General features: G+C 38.8%; 1 protein-coding gene and 2 pseudogenes across 1 annotated transcript; 2 read left to right on the plus strand and 1 right to left on the minus strand.

The window, feature by feature from the left end:
• The window catches only part of LOC110041194 (uncharacterized), a 2170-nt pseudogene extending 1038 nt beyond the window's left edge, over nucleotides 1-1132 (plus strand).
• A 316-nt stretch (nucleotides 1133-1448) lies between these two features.
• Nucleotides 1449-3626, minus strand: LOC149101170 (uncharacterized; annotated as a pseudogene).
• Nucleotides 3627-6237: 2611 nt separating this feature from the next.
• Nucleotides 6238-19976, plus strand: LOC149101171 (protein DD3-3-like). The gene is made up of 10 exons (XM_089276147.1): nucleotides 6238-6303; nucleotides 10804-10959; nucleotides 11772-11861; nucleotides 12601-12940; nucleotides 13842-14063; nucleotides 14657-15029; nucleotides 15926-15982; nucleotides 16681-16964; nucleotides 18022-18066; nucleotides 19320-19976. The coding sequence occupies exons 2-10, from the start codon at nucleotides 10807-10809 to the stop codon at nucleotides 19721-19723; spliced, it is 1968 nt and encodes a 655-aa protein (XP_089132273.1). The 5' UTR covers nucleotides 6238-6303; nucleotides 10804-10806; the 3' UTR covers nucleotides 19724-19976.
• Nucleotides 19977-20479: the final 503 nt, after the last annotated feature.

Genomic DNA, 20479 nt, shown 5'->3' on the forward strand with positions numbered 1-20479 from the left:
GAAACTTAGGAACTGTGTTTCAATCCCTTGGTGAATATGAAAAAGCTAAAGAATATCTTGAAAAAGCACTTGCCATCAGGGTAAAAACTGGTGACAGAACAGGTCAAGCAGCAAATTACGGAAACTCAGGAACTTTGTCTCAATCTCTTGGTGAGTATAGTATCTTGGGAAAGCATTTGCCATAATGGAAATTGGTCACAGAAAAGGAGAAAGAAGCTGTTGCGGAAACTTAGGAATTGTGTCTCAATCTCCTGATGAATATGACAAAACTCAAAGAATATCTTGGGAAAGCACTTGCCATAAAAATAGAAATTGGTCACAGAAAAGGAGAAGGAAGCTGTTACGGAAACTTAGGAACTGTGTTTAAATCTCTTGGTGAATATGACAAAGCTAAGGAATATCTTGGGAGAGAAATCGCCATTAGGATAGAAATTGGTGACAGAGAAGGAGAAGCAGCAGCAGCAGATTACGTAAAGTTAGGAAATGTGTTTTAATCTCTTGGTAAATATGAGAAGGCTAAAGAATATCTTAAGAAAGCACTTGTAATAAAAATAGAAATTGGTCACAGAAAAGAAGAGGCAGCAATTTACGGAAACCTAGGAACTGTGTTTTAATCTCTTGGTGAATATGAAAAAGTTAACAAATATCTTGAAAAAGCACTTGCCATCAGGATTATCATGATAATTGGTGACAGAGCAGGACGAGCAGCAGATTACGGAAACTTAGGAACTGTGTTTAAACTGTGTTAAAGTCTCTTGGTCAGTATGACAAATCAAATGATTATTTTAAGAAAGCACTTGCCATGAGGAGAGAAACTGATGACAGAGCAGGAGAAGCAGCAGCTTACGGAAACTTAGAAACTGTGTTTCAGTCTCTTGGTGAATATGACATAGCAAAAGACTATTTTGAGAAGCACCTTCAATTAGCCGAGATATTGGAGACCTTGACAAAGAGATTCGATGTCCTTCCAATCTTGGTGAAGCTATCCCAAGGGAAGGTCCAAGAGGGCTATGACTATCTACTCTTGAGTAAGGACAAAAGCGAAAGTTTGCGCGGTTTTCTAAAAGACAACGATCACTTTAAGGTATCGTTTTCAGACGTTCACGACTTTCCCACCGGAATCTTAGTTTAACCTATTGTCTTTCTGGGAATTCCAACAAAATCCTTTTTGAATTTTGCGGGACAACTATTTCGGCTTATATAAACGATGTAGGTCGCTTCTCTCGGGAACTCAAGGCGTGACGATTACCACGTACCGCTTAATTTGATTTTTATTTATTTCATACCTAATTAAATTTAAAATCTATATCAAGTATGTACAAATTGACTTGGCAAAAGCCCACTGTGATCGTTTTACTGATAGAAACTTGAAGACGCGGGCCCATAATTCTCTATTCACTGAATTGTACCATGCTTAAAGTTAAAATAGGTAAAAGGTGATTGTGACATCAAAGGTACATATAAAAAACGAGAAACTTTACTGAAATGTTCTCGTCGCCATCCACCCATTTGTTTAAGTTTGACAGGTTGCGACCCCACATCTCGCCCTCCTTAAGCGTTGTTGTTTAGAGAATGAAAACTGTTTCATTTTCATTTCCAGGCAATAGCACCATTCTGTATTAAAAGAAAGGATTTAAATTTCCATTAGCTTTTATGTTAAGGTAAAGTCTACATACCAGCCAAGTGACTCATCAGGCTGGTGCTTCGGCCGGTTTCCGCATGAAGCGACTAGGAGTATTTCTATTCTCCCCTTAATGGGATGCTAGTCCATATTGTTCGACAATTTTCTTTAAACTAGAGAGATTTTCAATATTTCTTTTAGGCAATATGCAAACTTTTTGTGATCTAAGACCACTGCAATTTTTATTCAGTAGGTACGCGTGTATTATCGTGCGCAATGATAAAAGAAACAGACAACGCCACTATTTCGGAAGATCTCCTCACCTTATCTCCACTGTAGCTGGAAAGGTAGCACTCGCCAGATGAACAAACAAATTGAGGTCTTTGGTCAAAATCGCTCTCCATGTGTATTTTCTCTGATCTGTCCACTTGTCAGGGGATCCGAACTCTCTTCCATGAAAGCAGCGAAATCATGGGCATGGAAGTTTTCGATCTGCCACGAGAACGAGATTAGTATCTCTTCCTTCTCATTTATCACCTCGTTATCAGTTTCCTGTACAAGCTAGTATTTCTATATTGTAGTTATGTTTTTTGTTTTGTTTTGTTTTGTTTTGTCTTTTTTCAGTAATCTTACTGTTACTGTTACTCATGTGCATAAATTAATGCCATTTTGACTCTTTACCTTTGCTTTTATTATTGCCAGCAATCTCTGTCTTTTGCCATGCTGTAAATCATAGCGGGACTTGGCAGCATCATATACCTGTGTCCTCGTGTCTTTTCTCGGAGTCATTGTTTTACATCCCGGAACATGGCATTTGATTGCCTTCATCGGGCACGAGTGCTGATGTAAACTGACATGACCTCTGAAATACACATTTAAAGGTCACTAATTATAAATGGGCTAGGTAGGTCTTAACTCTCCAAAGCAAAAATTACCTTCATCGATTAAAGGAATTTTAGAATTTAGAGTAACGTATTATACTTCACCACTAAATTTTCTCCGATTCTTATTGGTTTAAATTGGTCACGTGACACCATATTTTTCCTCTGTGGAGAGACAAATAGCCGAATGGATAGCTTCGCTTCTAGGGCAAATATTTACGGCTTTAAGAACATCAAATTTCTGCATTGTGTAACTATTAGCCGGTGGTTCTTCAACAGAAAAACTATGATTTTATTACAGTTCACCACTAAATTTTCTCCGATTCTTATTGGTTAAAATTGATCACGTGACGCGATAGTGTTCATCAGTAGAGAGACACTAGCAGCGCGTAGTGCCCGTCCGAGGAAAATGCCCGGATGGATAGTACTCGTCCGTGAAAATATTTCTGTAAACAAGCGGGCTCATAGAAAGTAAACAATTGTCATTGTATTAAAAGGGTTTTTGTTTGTTTTCTTTTTCAAATTTTCCATTTGGCTTTCACGACTTTCATCTAAAAAAGTTGAAAAATTCAATATGAATTTTGAACTGGCGCGCGGAAGAAAATTTTGTGGTGAACAATAAAGACAATAGAGTGTTTATGTCTCGGAACTATCGGTCTGATAGTTGCCCCTTGGAAATTTGATGTTCTTAAAACTAGCATATTTGTTTTAAGAACATCAAATTTCCGCGGAGCAACTATCACCCGATAGTTCCTCGACAGTGTTAGTAGGAACTTAATGTTACACGACCCCAAAAGCTTTGAACTTTAAATCTTACCTTGTTTAAATAAAGGATATATGTGTATGTATGTACTGCCAAGATGCGTATGGTGCGCAAGTCGTTCGTAATTTCATCTGAGGCCTTAGTATGGTCAGAGGATAAAATTAAGTTCATACCTTGGTGGGTTGGGGCCACATCCAAGTGGGCAGTCGACTTGGGAATAATAGCATTCCGTTGCTTGGTGCTGGGCCAGATCACCCTTTTTGATTTCCTCAGGACAGCCATGACAGGTGATCTTCCTCCGCTTGCAATTATTGCAGTGCGCTATGATTTCACTCGCGCACTGCAACATGATCGCAGCCATTGTGTGGGCATTTAACTAGAGCTTTTAGACAATTCTTTTCATGCCCTCTAGCATGTTCCAGTGTTCCTTTTCCACTCAAAATCCGGGCTGGAACAATTTATCTTTACACTTTTGGACAGCTTTTCTAGGTTTATGTTTATTTGCAAATGGTCGTAACGAATATTTCGCGGCAAATCGGGCAAGAAACTGCTGAAGGAGTGGCGTTATCTCCCAGAGATACGATTGACCTGAGTTACTTCATACAGTCTGACTGACCGCACGCCAGACTCGTAGGTTTCATCATCAATTTCCAGCTACAATATTTAGAAACAACGGTTATTTGAATCTGGATATACTGTTTGGCAGTATTAAATGTTTTGTCAGTTCATTTTCAAAACATCATTGATTTCGTTTTATTTCAAATGGAGAGCTTTTCTATGATTTTCTTCTTCTGGGATTTAATGAATGCAGTACAATTGTTTCACTGTCTATTTAAGCGTAAAAACTCGCGGAAAGGGGTCAGTAATGTACTGTCGCAATAGTGATTTTAAATCGCCGAGGTATTCACTGAGGTCGCCCAAAACTTCCCAACACCACTATTATTCCTGGAGTGAACTCTATTTCTTTGTAAAATAGCCCCCTGTTGCCAGTATTCCGCAACAGTCATATAAATGTTACTCCTGAGAAAACGACTGGCCAAAACCAGCTACGCAATTTTCTATTTTCGTCATGCTCAATTTTAGGTCCTCGGCCGCTCTGACTATTATGACCAGTAAAAAATGTATATATATTTTAACGTATTTCGAAAAACTAAAGTCATTTCATTTGCTTATGACCCAAGATGATTCACTGCCGCAAAGTTTTAGGGCAAACGTTTTTCCGACCCGAAACGGAGTAAAAGGCTTTTACAGAAAGTGCTACTTAATATTCAAACATGTTTCTAGATTCTCTTTCTACCAGGACTTTTAATACTTAGTCAGATCTCTCAGTAGAATCTCAGTAGTTTAGTTGTGTATAAAAGACGTCTTCACAGATCAATGAAAATAGATGAAATTGTGCCAGTGACTATTGAAAGCATGTGTGAACGCATTTATTAAATCGCTGTGATTTTATCCTTTATCATTCAGAAGAAAAGTATTTAATCAATTGTGCTCGAGAGAGACGACAAATCAAATTTCAAAATAGGAATTTTAGCCGTTGTCTTTTACGAATGAAGCGTAACATCTCTGTATTTCTAGAGTCTTTCGACGTAATATTTGAGAAGTTCCACCGCAAGGAGTCCCACAGGAATACGACACTCTTTATGTGGTGATTTGCACTGCAGCCATGTTGGTTGACGAGAACAACAAAAATCGTTTTCACAAGAATAGAGTTTTATTCCCAAAGAAGTTTGGCAATGTCGCATAAATGTGTCTGACCCTTTCCAAAATAGTTTTTCAGAACTCGGCTTTCTCTTCTTTACTGGGAATCACGTCATTGATAATTTGGTAATGGTAAGAATGTAGCCACTGTATTTTGCAAGTGACGCTCAACATCTTTTTCATATTTAAAGGTATTTCTAGAGTCTTTTGACGTAATATGTAGCAAGTTCCACCGCAAGAAGTCCCACAGGAAGTACGACACTCTTTATGTGGTGATTTGCACTTAAGCCATGTTGGTTGACAAGAATAACAAACGTCACTTTCACAAGAATAGAGTTTTATTCCCAAAGAAGTTTGGTAACGTCGCATAAATGTGTCTGACCCTTTCCGAAATAGTTATTTAGAACTCGGCTTTCACTTGTTTAATGTGAATCACGCCATTGATAATTTGGTAATGGTAAGAATGTAGCCACTGTCTTTTGCAAATGAGGCGTAACATCTCTTCGATATTCAAAGATATTTGTAGAGTCTTTTTGAGTTGCATTTTTAACTCCTTTTAGGTTTCTTAACAGTCTAATATAGTTTTTAGAAGACGTCTTCGCCGACCAATATAAATGCATGAAAGCATTTGTACAAGTAATCAAATTTACAGCATGCGTGCGAGCATTTAACAAAGTGATATAATTTTTATCATCAAGTCCTCATCAGAAACAAAAGTGTCTGTGTTAGAGGGAGGCGCCAAAAATCGAATCTCAAAATAAAAAAAGAATGAGGCCGTTGTCTTTTGTAATGACGTAAATCAATTTACTTTTAATTTACTTTGCAATGAAGCATAACATCTCTTTAGATTTTATTATTCTTTTACAGTGGGAGTTGCTATGTCTATCAATGCATAACAAAGTCGTCGCCGACACATTAAGAGCTATTTAGTAACTTGGAAGTTTGAAGATTAATGTTGTGAGAATGTATCACCACCCATGGGGGTTGTAGTAATGTCGCCTAGTACTGTATGGCTCCTTGTAACAGAAATTAACGGTAAAAGCTGAAATACTTTTCCCAAAATAGCTGGAGACATAGCCAATAAAAATACTTTAGAACTCGGCTTTCTCTTGCTGAATGTGAATCACGTGAATAGCACGGCTAATTTGACATTTTAAGAATAGCTTATTTTTGTTGAGGCGTACAGACAAAGGGAGTCACAATTCCCATTCAAGTGCAAATCCTGAATCCCGAAGCACCATAGATAAAAGAAAGAATTTTGGTAAATACTGGTATTGTTTCTGCGCCTCGTCCTGCAAACAACTCAGGATAGGTCCTTCAGTTCAAAGTTAATAACGGTAAGTAAGTGAATTGATCCAAGTTTAATATACTCATTTGATTTGATCGTATCTTATCGAAGAAGTTGAAAATGTTAGAATGCATTTCACACTCGGCTAAGTGTTCAAGAAATCATGTTAGTTTTCTAAACGCATGCATTTAAATTTCATTGTTGGAGCATAGAAAGATATATTCAGATGTCACAACACAATCGATGGCTTCAAACAAGGCTCAAGTAACGCGAATGTTTGGATGTTTTAAGGTTGAATGACATATATAGAACAATTAATGGGTATATTTGGATGTTGTTAAGGTGGCTCACATTACTACGTACTACTACTACTTAGAAGTGGCTCCGTCAACAGCAGTGTTGAGGGTTGTAGCTAAGGATGCCATGTTCGCCGATCCGAAGCGCAGTTTTAATAGAATACACAGCACGAAATGGTAAAAACAAAACCCTTTGGTAGAAGTTCGTACGCAACCTGTCCCCTAGAAGATTCGATTTGTCGTGTGAATCTAGACCGAACTTACAAAGTAGATAAATATAAGGTATTTTTCAACACTTGTGAAATCTGTTTTGTATGCACTTTAAACGAAAAGAGCGAAAAGAGACTGTTATGATTGACTGACTGTTATGATTGACTGACTGGTAATTGAAAATGTTCGTAAGCCAGAGCTGAAAGTATTAATCGGCTTTTCAATACTCTTTTTATTTTATTTTTTTTAAGAACTTCCTACCCACGATCCGTTTATTGATTTTGCTAACGGACAGTGGACCTGAAAGAACCATTACGTGGTCTCCAAGAAAATGACACTGACACGACAACACTGAACATGTCCACTTTCGTTTTCATTTAATTTGCCCGCTTATTAAAGCACGTCAATGACAGTGAAAATTCTGTGCCTGACAAAAAGGAAGTAGATGTTTATGGTGGATACCAACGGCCAAAAATTAATTTGCTATCCGAATATTGTCAACGAATGTTGTAATTAGTCCAACGCTAGCCTCGTTTAAAATCGCATCCTGGCAATAAACGTCAGGACTTTAGTGAGATACTGATAATTGGTCGAAGCGGAGGAGCATTCTCCATTTTCAAAACGGAAGAATTGAAAAATTGATATGTTCGTGGTGTACGCGACCTTCATTGCGTAGCAAGATTTGGTCACGATACCTAGTAAGTAGATTCAAACGTGAAGGTGGCTAAAATTGAAATCATTTTAACGAATTGAATTCCTTTAAACCATTACGAATAATTCGAGTTTCAGTTTAGACACGAAACAAACAAGCAAGTGGTCAATCTAGGAGAGGGGTCTAAGGGGACCTCTGTACCCTCCCCTCCCCCTCCCCCACCCTTTACAATGGAGCCTCAATCCGCTACTGAAGCGTGACTGTGAATATTTAATTTTGTTCTTACTTATCGTACACGAGCGGGGTGAGATCTTGAAAACAAAAGTTAACAATTCGCTGAAAGCTAGCAAATTTTCAGCCTCACTCGGTAATCAAACCCTTACTTTTTGCTCTCTTTGCTCTAGAGAGTGACGACATAAATCAAATCTTAAAATAGGAATGTAGCCGTTATCTTTTGCAAATGAAGCATAGCGTCTTTTTAATATTTAAAGGTGTTTCTAGAGTCTTTTGACGTAATATGTAGGAAGTTCCACCGCTAGAAGTCCCACGGGAAATACGACACTCTTTATGTGGTGATTTGCACTTAAGCCATGTTGGTTGGCAAGAACAACACAAATCATTTTCACAAGAATAGAGTTTTATTCCCAAAGAAGTTTGCTAATGTCGCATAAATGTGTCTGACCCTTTCCAAAATAGTTATTTAGAACTCGGCTTTCTCTTGTTTAACGTGAATCACATCATTGGTAATTTGGTAATGGTAAGAATGTAGCCACTGTCTTTTGCAAATCACGCGTAACATCTCTTTAATATTCAGAGACATTTGTAGAGTCTTTATGAGTAGCATTTTTAACTCCTTTTAGGTTCCTTGACAATCTAATATAGGTTTTACGAGACATCTTCGCAAACCAATGTAAATGCATGAAAGCGTTTGTGCGCGCAAGTAATTAGATTTACAGCATGCGTGCAAGCATTTAACAAAGTGATATAATGTTTATCATTAAGTTTTCATCAGAAACAAAAGAGTCTGTTAGAGGGAGGCGCCAAAAATCGAATCTCAAAATAGAAAAAGAATGTAGCCACGGTCTGCTGTAATGACGTAAATCAATTTACTTTTAACTTACTTTGCAACGAAGCATAACATGTATGGGACTTGGCATCTCTATCAAGGTATAACAAAGGCGTCGCCGACACATTAAGAGCTATTCATTAGCTTGGAAGTTTGAAGGTTAATGTTGTGAGAATTTATCACCAGCCATGAGGGATGTAGTAATGTCGCCTAGTAGTGTATGGCTCCTTGTAACAGAAATTAACGGTAAAAATCGAAATACTCTTCCCAAAATAGCTGGAGACATAACCAATAAATATGCTATAGAACTCGACTTTCTCCAGTTTAATGTGAATCACGTGAATAGCACGGCAAATTTGACATTTTAAGAATAGCTTAGAGGCGTGCAGACAAAGGGAGTCACAATTCCCATTCAAGTGCAAATCCTGAATCCCGAAGCACCATAGATAAGATAAAGACTTGCGGTAAAAACTGATAATGTTTCTGCGCCTCGTCCTGCAAACAACTCAGGATAGAGCCTTCAGTTCAAAGTTAATAACGGTAAGTAAGTGAATTGATCCAAGTTTAATATACTCATTTGACTTGATCGTACCTTACCGAAGAAGTTGAAAATGTTAGAATGCATTTCACACTTGGCTTAGTGTTCAAGAAATCATGTTAGTTATTTAAACGCATGCATTTAAATTTCATCGTTGGAGCATAGAAAGATATATTCAGATGACACAACACAATCGATGGCTTCAAATAAGGCTCAAGTAACGCGAATGTTTGGATGTTGTAAAGTTCAATGACAGAGAACAATGTGTATATTTGGAGGTATAAAGGTGGCTCACATTACTACATACTACTACTACTTAGAAGTGTCTCGGTCAACAGCAGTATCGAGGGTTCTAGCTAAGGATTCCATGTTTGCCGATCCGAAGCGCAGTTTGAATAGAATACGGTGCACAAAATGATAAAGAAAAAAACCCTTTGGTAAAAGTTTATACACGACCTGTCCCCTAGAAGATTCGATTTTTCATGTGAATTTTAGACCGAACTTACAAAATAGATAAATATAAGATCTTTACAAAACTTGGGAAATCTGCTTTGTATGCACTTCAGACGAAAAGAGCGAAGAAAGACTGTTATGGTAGATTGATTGACTGTTCATTGAAAATGTTGGTAAGCTAGAGCTGAAATCATTAATCGGTTTTTTCAATACTTTTTTTTGTTTTAAAGAAGTTCCTACTCACGATCTGTTTATTGATTTTTGCTAACGCGCAGTGGACCTGAAAGAACCATTAAGTAGTCTGCAAGAACATGACACTGACATGACAACACTAAACATTTCCACTTTCGTTTTCATTTGCCCGCTTATTAAAGCACGTCAGTAACAGTGACAATTTCGTGCCTGACACAAGGGAAATAAGTGTTTATGGTGGATACGAACGCCCAAAAATTAATTTGCTATCGGAAAATTGTGAACGAATATCGTAATTAGTCCAACGCTAGCCTCGTTTAAAATCGCATCGTGGCACTAAACGTCGGGACTTTAGTGGGATACTGGTAATTGGTCGAAGTGGAGGAGCATTCTCCATTTTCAAAACGGAAGAATAGAAAAATTGATATGTTCGTGGTGTACGCGACCTTCATTGCGTAGCAAGTTTTGGTCACAATACCTAGTAAGTAGATTCAAACGTGAAGGTGGCTAAAATTGAAACCATTTTAACGAAATGAATTCCTTTAAACCATTAGAAATGACACGAAACAAACAAGCAAGTGGTGAATCTAGGGGAGGGGTCTGGGGGGACCTCTGTACCCTCCTCTCCCCCTCCCCCACCCTTAACGATGGAGCCTCAATCCGCTACTAAAGCGTGACTGTGAATATTTAATTTTGGTTTTACTTATCGGTACACCAGGGCTGTGAGTTCTTGAAAACAAAAGTTAACAATTCGCTGAAAGCTAGCAAATTTTCAATCTTACTCGGTAATCAAAACCTTAGTTTTTGCTCTTTTGAGTTTAATCAATTTGGCTATGAGTAGACCGTTTGGACTTTCCTGGGTATACTAGAAAACTCGACTTCAAAGGCAAACGCCCCGAAAGTTTTCGTGATACTTAAAGTAATCTGTTTATAGTGCCAGAAGTTGTGCTTTTGATGTATACAAAACAAAGACTACGGTGTCGAAAATACCCTCGCCAATAAAATAAGGAGAGCATTACACTGTGGCGACAGACATGAATTTGAGCAGGGCCGTAAAATCAATTTCCATTTTCATGACTACTTAGTTCAAACTAACGAATGGATTTTTTAACTCTGTTGTTTTCCTTTATTCTTTTTAACAGATCATGAAGACCATTTTCCATTTGGGCTGCCTGCTGGCTGCTCTTTTCGTGCCTTGCATGTCAGATATATACATGCACGTTCCACCTGGATCAAACAATCGAATAAACGGTGAGGGCGAAAACGTCCAAAATGCCAACAGACTGTTTGATTCGCAGGTAAGGTCTTCATTTCATTGATGCAATAACGAAATTTTCGGTTGTGATTGGTCTTCTGCGCGCCTATTTCTCACGTAATTGGCGCGCAGTCACGACTTTATATTTACAACTTCTGTCTTTGGATAGGACACCAATGTTGGGCGTACGTCATCAGCTGTACTGAAATGGGTTCTCTTTGCTTTTTCTTCCACTTTCAAACTGATAGAAAATTACTTAAAGAAATTTTCAAAATCGTAGTTCTCATTTGTTTACGCACGCAGCGGTCCATTGTGAGATTTGAACGAAAGTTGTCTTCGCTCACAGATCACGCAGGAAGAACAAACCAACACTTCTGAATGACAACGAATTTGGCATTCAGAAGCAAAAACGATATTATTTTCACAGTATAAGCAAACATAAATCCAGACCTGGCCTCAGCTGTTCGAAATACATCACTTCCCACTGCAGTGACATATCTTATGGATAACATTGCGAGCAAGCGCTGAGCATTTTGACCGCCAACATGGCACTTATAAACGAACAGACAGTTTGACCTGCAGCAACTTCTTGCGCCATCTTGCGGCCTGCGGTAAGATTCATTAGTTCTCGCGGCTTCTTGCGGTTTCTTGCGGTTAGACTTTCAACTTCTTGCGTTTTAAATGTTTTTGCGGGTAAACCGCAGGAAAAAAAAAAAAAACAAAAACAAAAACAAAAAAACACGGCATTTTTACTTCTCGAGGCGGGTTGCGTGTTCTTGCGCGTGCAACATTTTCGGGCTGTACTGTATATATACAAATATTTAAAAATATTTTAATGACCTTCTTTCTTTCTAGAATAATGGTAAAGCAGGATACAACGTGGGTGACGCACTGAACAGCCGGGCAACAGTAAATGCCATTAACGAAAACAGACAGCTGCCAATGGTAAAAGATACAAAACGTTTTAAGTGGTAGTGGTAGTTTTAAACATTTCCAATCCGCAATAATTATTCTACTTATTCAATTGAAGAGAACAAATAATACCATGATTTCTCATCAGTGGACCCACGCCAAAAAAAAAAAAAAAACGGATTGTTTTGTAGTCTATGACAAAATGCATTGTTAATATTTATCGAGACAGTGCACAGGCGGCGTAAGCTAAAGCTATGTAACTGATCATACATATTACGTAAGAGAGGACATGGTGATTAATTATGGGTAATAAAGGCAACTATGCCACCAAATACAGCGTTTGTATGGAAACCAAGTGTCAAATATTCTCGATGAAATTTAAATTTTTGATATTAATATATTTCTGAATTGAAAACTTACAATTCTAGGAAGAAGACTTAACTCGTCAAATTTGAGGAATGTAGCTGTGTTCGAAAATGTGCGATTATTTTTGTTTTCTGTTTTCCACTACGATTTGTCAATAAAGCACTGAAACATTTATAGTCGACGCCGATGCATGGAAAACAAAAAGTGTGATTTATTTACTTGTACTAGCATGACAAAGTATCATTAAACTTAAACTTAAACTTACAGATAAAACGCGAGTCGGATTTCTTTATGCAGTGCACATGATTGAATATTCTATCTATTCGGCTATAGTTTTGCTATTATATATGCAATCTGAGCTAACATGCCCTTTTTTCTTAAAACCCCTCATTTCCCGATATAATAGCAATTTTACATGAGTGAATGCGGCAAGGACGCTAAGAAAACGGAGGTGGAGATTATGTGGACAAATCAACACGGAACAGGACAAAAGACCGATGACATGGTAGAGTCACAAGTCATCTTACAGTACACGTGCCAGGATTTTCCCGAACAGAGGTTTCCCGATGGCAAAATAACCTCTGCCAGCACTGATTTCCAATTTCATACTATCCGTAACGGTCAAACAAAAACTCAACAGCCCTTTTATTACGCATACCCTGAAACAAGCTACGTCAAAAAGACTTATGGACTTCACGAGCCATACTATTTTTACCACACCTATTACGCAAGGGAGCGAAACAAAGGTGAGAGTATTTAAGACATACTAGAGCTGTTTTTAATTGGGGTGATTGTTGAAGAGGCAGAAAATAACTGGAGCAAGACTAAATACAGAGAGTGAGACGGGGTTGTCACACTGCGAAACGCTTTGAAAATTCGTTTCAGCGTTGTGAAAATCATTGCGAAAAGTACAAGGTCTGAATTCTACCTTACACAATGATTACGGCAACAAAACAATCGTGAAAATTTTTTGTTGCAGGGTATGTTATATTAGGCAGCTTTTTACGTAAATTATGACGGCAACACAATTGTGAGACATTAATTAAGGACAAGTTGCACTGACAAAACATTCCCTAGTGTAACACCGCCTCAAAGTATCACATGAATTTTGATCTTTTTAGGTCAAAGCCATACTACGGAATACCATTACTTATTTACCAGATATTTCTATGACGCCAAAAGAGTGAAATCAACCAATTCTTGAGAGAACAAATTATGGTCTGTTATAGCCCATTTTGAAGACGAAAATGTGGGAACTTCAAAAAAATTAGACCAACTTTTTTTTTTCCAAGTTGCAATCTATTCAGACACACTTCGTCTATGACTAGGTAGTTTTGTCCACTTTGTGGTAATTGATCACACCACTGGACCGTTATTTTTCGGTTTCTGTTGATGCAAAAACATTTTTATGTTTTCAAAATGACACCAAATATCCGGGATACTTACCCTTCAAGTGACTGGTGTTTAGTGAGTAAGAAATTTATGTGACCGGACAAATTCGAATTTCCATGTCCTTAGCTGTTTTAGCAGGTGCTAGAAATTTAAAAGCAATGAAATATAGCAGTAGTTACTAGGTTACTGTAGTCAGACAGTTTATAAAACTCAAATTTGAATAGAACGAAACCAACTCCTTTTTTCATGCCATAGGCTTATTTACCGCTGACCAATCCCTTAAGAACAAGGACAAGGCAATTTACACGCGACAAAACGCTGCAGGAACAAGAAGGGGCTTGGAAGTCCCTGAGGAGCGTGATTACTATCCCTACTGGGGCCCCACACCGTGGAGGGACATTGCTATCCTGGTCAGCGATAAAAAGACCCTGGATTTAATGAAGAAATACGTAAAAAGCCCCAATTATGGTTATAAATGTGAGTTTCCACGAACGCCTTGGTTGTAACAACGTCAAGGGTGAAACTTTGGCAGAGTAATGCTGTGCAAATCAGCATGGAAACGTGTTTAGAGTGAACGAGTTTCAACGAAACACGTTTCTCATAATATTTGCTATTTCATTGTTCACTTCAATTGTTAAGTTCAACTAATTTCATATGCTCGCGTAAAATCTTAATGAAGCGAAAATACTGATTGAGATCAAACTTCCGCTTGGATGATTCGTGGTTTAATCTCACCTGTTAAGCCCTTCGGGAACCAAGGCCACCGCAGCGCTTAACAAGGAAACGACCTTTGAGCCTACGTGTTTCATCTGGCTTGGAAAGAAAATAACTAACAGAATTGAACTTCCACGGATAGACCCAAATTCAAAAGAAAATAATGTTGAATCAACTGCACATCCAAGTGAACATTTCAGAACGTGCGGTAGACACATGCTTACCAAAGGAAGTCTATTTTTAAATTAATCAGTAAACCGCTTATGTGCTAAACACATATTTATGCTTTTTTTGTACTGCTACCCTTGTGATTTGCCTTCGTGAGCTCACTCTTTGTTTGTGATTTCGTTTTCTAGACTTGTGCATGAATCAACAATCACAAAAAGGCGCTTTGAAGTACATTAATGCTACTGAGTGCATAGCGGCGGGAGGTAGATGGACACGATTTATCACAAATTTCCTCGAAAAAAGCGAGGGCGTCCTGGACAGCTGCATAGACAAATCAGTTCCCCTGGTAAGAGGGTTGCCGTATGAGTCGCATTTATTGTCACAGGGAGCGGACAGGAAAAAGCAGTACGTCGTTGTGCAGGACCCCCCTGAAGTAATCTACGCTCCTTCCACTGTCGTAAACCACAACGGAGTGAACATGGAGGGCAAATTTTCGTCGTACAAGTGGAAGGTTCCTTGTTTTCCTACCAACACAACTCAAAGATGCGTGTTGCGCATAAGGTGAGTCAAATACTAAAACCACTCTGGACCAACCTAAAATGGACTTGATGTTGGAGTTTCAAAAAGTTATTTTCTTTCTTCTATCCCTTCTTACAATTGCAAAGTCTTACTATTTTATTCAAATTAGAGCTTAATCCCCATTAATCTTGTGGAAGAAGCTGGAAAATATTCATAATTCTGTTCATGATATGATCCTGATCGCCTGTATTTTTACATCCACTGCTGAAGATATTAAAACTACAACACATGCATTATGTGAACGTATCATTGCAACTCTTTTACATTACATTCGAAACTTTCAACGACGTTCACACTGGAGACAGAGTTTGCCAGCCGTCGTACAAGCCCTTTCCTCTCCATGCAGTTTTTGTAGCTATTTACAGTTAACATTTCGAGAGGGTCATACTTCCAGTAGCGGATTCAGTTATCTTTCAGACAAATTTTGATGACAAAAAAATGTTTTTATCTGACTTGCGATTGTTTCATTGAAAACCATAAAATCCATGATAGTAGATCCAAGATGGTGGCTTAATATTATGGTCGATTTGTAACCAAATATTCTTGCAGAGGATTCAGTCGACATGGTATCCATTGACGACAAAAAACTTTAAGACTGATCGTGACACAGCGAAAAAAAAAACCCATGGTAATCAACACCCCTCTCCCTTTTCTACCAACGGTGAGTGTCTGACAGCTTGACAAGTTCACTCAGTTCAAAAGACAGAGTCCCCCAGTATACGTTTGATGGTTACAAATCAAGCACCCATAACTTTACAATTCTTCCAAAACTAACTTTCACACGGCATGACGTTTCCAATTGTCTTTAGACGTTTACTTAAGTTACGTTTTTCTCTGTGTTATTGTCGATGACAATTCTATCAATATTTTTTGCACAGATACAACATTACAACCGATGATGGTCCGCGTGAATTTACTGCTAAAGACAACGATAAGTAAGTCATTCCTGAAACCTTTGACTTAAATAATCTAACAATACTATGAAAAATAAATGGTAACACTTAGAGCGACCTCGTATAGAAAAAGAAACAGCACCACAAAAAAAAAAAAAAAAAAGAAAGAAAGAAGTACCGCTAAATAGCTTTCATTTGTATGGTCACAACTAGGGTTTCACCCACAGACTTAAAATTTAGAACCACCTTGTACAGCATAATAAACAGTACCGGATGAAAGTACTGCTCAATAGCTCTCATTTGCATGGTCACACACCAGGGTTTCATCCACAGACGTGAAATTTAGAACCACCTTGTACAGCATAGTAAACAGTAACAGCACGGCTCGATAACGTTCATCTGTCTGGCCACACTTTATGATTTTGTCCACAGACTTTATGTGAATAGCACCTTGTACGTACAACAAAATATACAGCACCACAGCAACGTACTGCTCAGTAGCTTTCGTTTCAATTGTCGCACTTCAGGAAGTTTTACACACAAACTCATCTTGTAAGGCAGAATAAACAACACAGCAGGAAAGTACTGATGCCCAATAGCTTCTATTTGTTTGGTCACACGTACTTGAGGGTTTCATTCACAGACTTAACCGTTTGAGTTTCATAATGCACTCTTTTTCTTACTTTTTGTCTAGTCAAACTTTATAAAGAAATAATAAATATATGAACTTCTCTTTGAAGACTTAAGAATAACCCGAAAACTAAAGCTACAGACGGTACAACGGACCTTCAACTCGCCTTGAACACAGCTCAGGTCGCACGAACATTCCAAGACAGAAGCCACGTGATCCTACTTAAATCAAGAAACCTTCTTCCTGAAAAATACCAGAAGTCCAATATTTACTACATCGTGGGAATGGGGAAGAGAGGAAACATTGTGCAGACCTATCCCGCCATGGAATATCGCTTCTTTCCCGAGCGCATTACAGTTACAACAGATGATGTAATCTGTTTCGTCTGGTCCGGTAAGAAATCCTTCATAGCTCAGTTCAGTTGATATAGACCATTTAAAAGTGTTACATGATTCGATATAAGAGCTTGTGGATTAAAGACTAATCTCAGGATTGTCGGTAATAGCAACAAGCAGATTTATTCTCGAACATAAACAAACCTCACATCTTACAGGAACTCTTGTTCTTCAAACGCTACTATTAACTTACAGTTCGGCAGTCATGCGCAGAGACATATCACCCGGGCAGTGGACCCTTACCCCTGGCTATGCCTGCCTGTTCGAAACTGCTCAAGAAAATCATGGGAAATCCTTAGAATTCCCAAGAATAAATCCCAAGAAATCTAGGGAATTATCAAAAAATTCCTTCGTGTTTCTTTGCAAAAACAAATAAATAAATAACCGGGAATTCTCAGAAATTCCTGGGAAAAAAACATTTAAAACGCTGGTGAGTCCTAACAAGAAAGAAACGGCTATTCATGAATGTCACCGCCTGAGTAATATGGATGTGCGCATGCGCAAGGTTTTGGCCATACCGCTGCAGCTGAGCGGTGCCGTGAACCACTGCTTTCAGATGGTTTATTCAGTTCAGTTCGTTCAGTGTTGTGACTTCATGGACATCTGAGGAGCTTGAATGAGTCTCAGTAGTTTTTTTACCCAGCTTTTGGGTATAGACTAATCGGTCAAGGAACGGTCACGAACCCTTTCAAACTTCAAGACCGAAGAGAAAGGTGACGTAATCTATGTTAAAAGGACCCCTGCCATGCACCATCTTTCTTTTAACGAGTAGTGTCAGTGAGATTTTTGCCGTTTTCTGGTCCAAACTGCACTGAATATTTGTCTACGTACCCGTGTTAATGCTCTTAGAACACCGAAAGGGAAATATCCAGTGATTTCCTTAGAGGGAGATCAATTTTTGCTCAGTTTTTTTAGCGAACACAAACGTAGAATTGTAAAGAAGCGCCTCTCAAACCAACTACTCTTGAAAACTCAACAGGGAGATATCAAGTGAGGTAGTAAGAGTGAGTATTAACGCAGTAAGATTAATTTACCTCACTGACTTTGTTTCGTAGGGTCAAACAACAATCCAACAGGTAGAGCTGGACAAGGAACAGACCGTGAGTATCCAGTATCAGCTTCGGTCAAATTTGATTTGAACCGAGTGTTACCATACAAATCTACTAACAAATACCTTGCAGTAGTGCTATGTTTGTACGTAGGTAACATTGTACCCTCCCTTTTCCAATGATACAGATCCCTTTTTCAGTCATCTTTTCCTAAACCAAAGAAAGAGCAGACAACAGCATCATGTGAAGCTCTAAGCTTCCCCGGCCATCACCTGAGTTGCTCCGAGCCATAAAATAGTACTCTCTGAACATTGAAGATGAAACTCCTCCGTCGAATTTTCTGGGATGTCTTTTCGAACTACGAACAGGGCTCAGTGAGATGAATGCATGACTGACTTTGCTACTTTTTTGTCGCCCTTTTAAAAATTCAATGCAGTAAGACAAAAATGAACATGTGTAAAAGAAGAATGAAAGCAATATACATACTAATATGATTTATAAGCTTTTCTAAAGAGGAATGTTTTAAGGGCAGTTAGGGGAAAAAAAAACTGAGCGAGCATTTTTGAGAGAGATCATGCAGTAGTGGTGTGATAAGTAAGATAGACTGCTGACAGTATCTTATTTTCCCGTCTTTCTCGAGTTTGATCGATCAAGCATTTTTTGCCCCCATAGCAACGAGGTCCTGGTACTCAGACTCCCACAGTCGAGAGGGCCAACCGGTTCTCGAGGCGAGAATGTCGTTCAAGGGGGGGCAGTTTTTGCTCTCTCCTTAGTTTTTTTTCGCGTCGTGACATTGAAGATGCTCCATAAACGAATTGAACAATCCACGGAACTCGACGAAAACACACTGACTGTGAACAGTCAGCAATTAAGAAGTTAGCAATGAGCAGGAGGTTTGATATGTAAGTTAAGAGTAATCCATGAAGTGCCGAAAAAATTAGGAGGACATTACAAACTATGGGTGATTCGATGGAGAGCCAATTATTTATTTTGGAGCACGGTTGCACTGTTATCCTGGTGTTTTGCTACGGCGGGTCTGGGAACAGCAGCATTTTGAAAACCACGAATTTTGTCATATTTAGGTAGACCATATAAAAGGCCCACGCAATAATCCAGGTGTTAAATAACTAATGCAATGACTGAAAGTTAACAACGCTGAGCGACTGTTTCGAAAAGTTACCAAGTTTCTGTTAGAACACATCATAAAAGTATTATATGAAAATGTATTTCGCAAACGCCTTTAGCCTGTAACGAGCAAGAAGTATTTTCACGGGAACCAAAATCTACATCTGATCTCATTTCAGGCACGGATCGCACCAACGTGTGTTGGGTAAAGGAAGGATGCAGTTCACTCAAACCCTCTGCTTGCTCCAGCTTGCCTCTTGAGGTGGTTGATCACGTGGATAAATTTGACGCTGAGAAGTTGAACCTGCACCTCAACACAGGGTGTTACACTAGTGGCAAAGTTGATTCTCTACTGAACAGCGCACCGGCCTCCTGCAATCCGCCGTGTTTCCGCATCACGAAGCCTGGGGAGTACTGTTACATGGGCACGCGCAATAACAACTTCTCCAACCGACGTCACGTGGGGCAGATCACTGTCACCGGCGACGAGGCCAAAACTAAAAGAGATCAGATCGAACAAGGCGCCAGGGACTCGGAAAAAAGGAAGTTCTTCCGGTTCCCGAATTTCTCGAAGGAGGAATAAAATCTTGTTGCTTGTTTTTTTCTTATGATTACGCACAGCACTGTAGCACTGAAGCATGCATTAGCAATGCACTACACCGAATTTCTGGAATGGAGCGAAAAAATCTTGTTGCTTGTTTTTCGATGATTTTGCACAGCATTGCATAGGACTGTAGCATGCATTTTCAATATAATCAGCAATCTCAGAAATAGTGTAGGAACAACACTGTCTAAAAAGTGATGTCGTTGAATAAAGATTTTGTTTAAAAAACAAAGGTTCCCTTTTTTAAAGTTTTTATTAAGCGGCTAGCAACACTCTTTAACATTTGCTCTGACTCTTGACGTTTGCTATTATTGTCACTGGTCGCGAAAAGGAAACCACGGATGTTCAATCACTTGTTGAAAGCACTTAATTGCAGCAGAACTGGATTTTATTGTTGTCTCATTCATGGCTCCTCAATTAAGGAGCGTACATTCACGTCTTGTCAACTTCACGGTTAATTGCTGACTCTAAAGGGCTGGAGGGGGGAAACAATACAATAGAGCCACGCCCATCAAACGAGATTCCGGTGCCCCCCCCCCCCCCCCCGGATCACGTCCCAGTTATTTGATTTTGAGCTCGGGCCGCCTGTGATTAGTAAGGCATTGGATTTAGTAGCTATTGCCTGAAACAGGCCTCAATCATGGCATTTAATAATTAACACTGGCATAAGCGTCCGAATAATCACACTATTTCGTTCTTACTATAAACTTTACTTTGTCGGTGCTATGTCATACG

This window comes from Orbicella faveolata, unplaced genomic scaffold (genome assembly GCF_042242905.1).
Source record: "Orbicella faveolata isolate gen_17 unplaced genomic scaffold, um_ofav_v1 contig_4, whole genome shotgun sequence".
Classification (NCBI taxonomy): Eukaryota; Metazoa; Cnidaria; class Anthozoa; order Scleractinia; family Merulinidae; genus Orbicella; species Orbicella faveolata.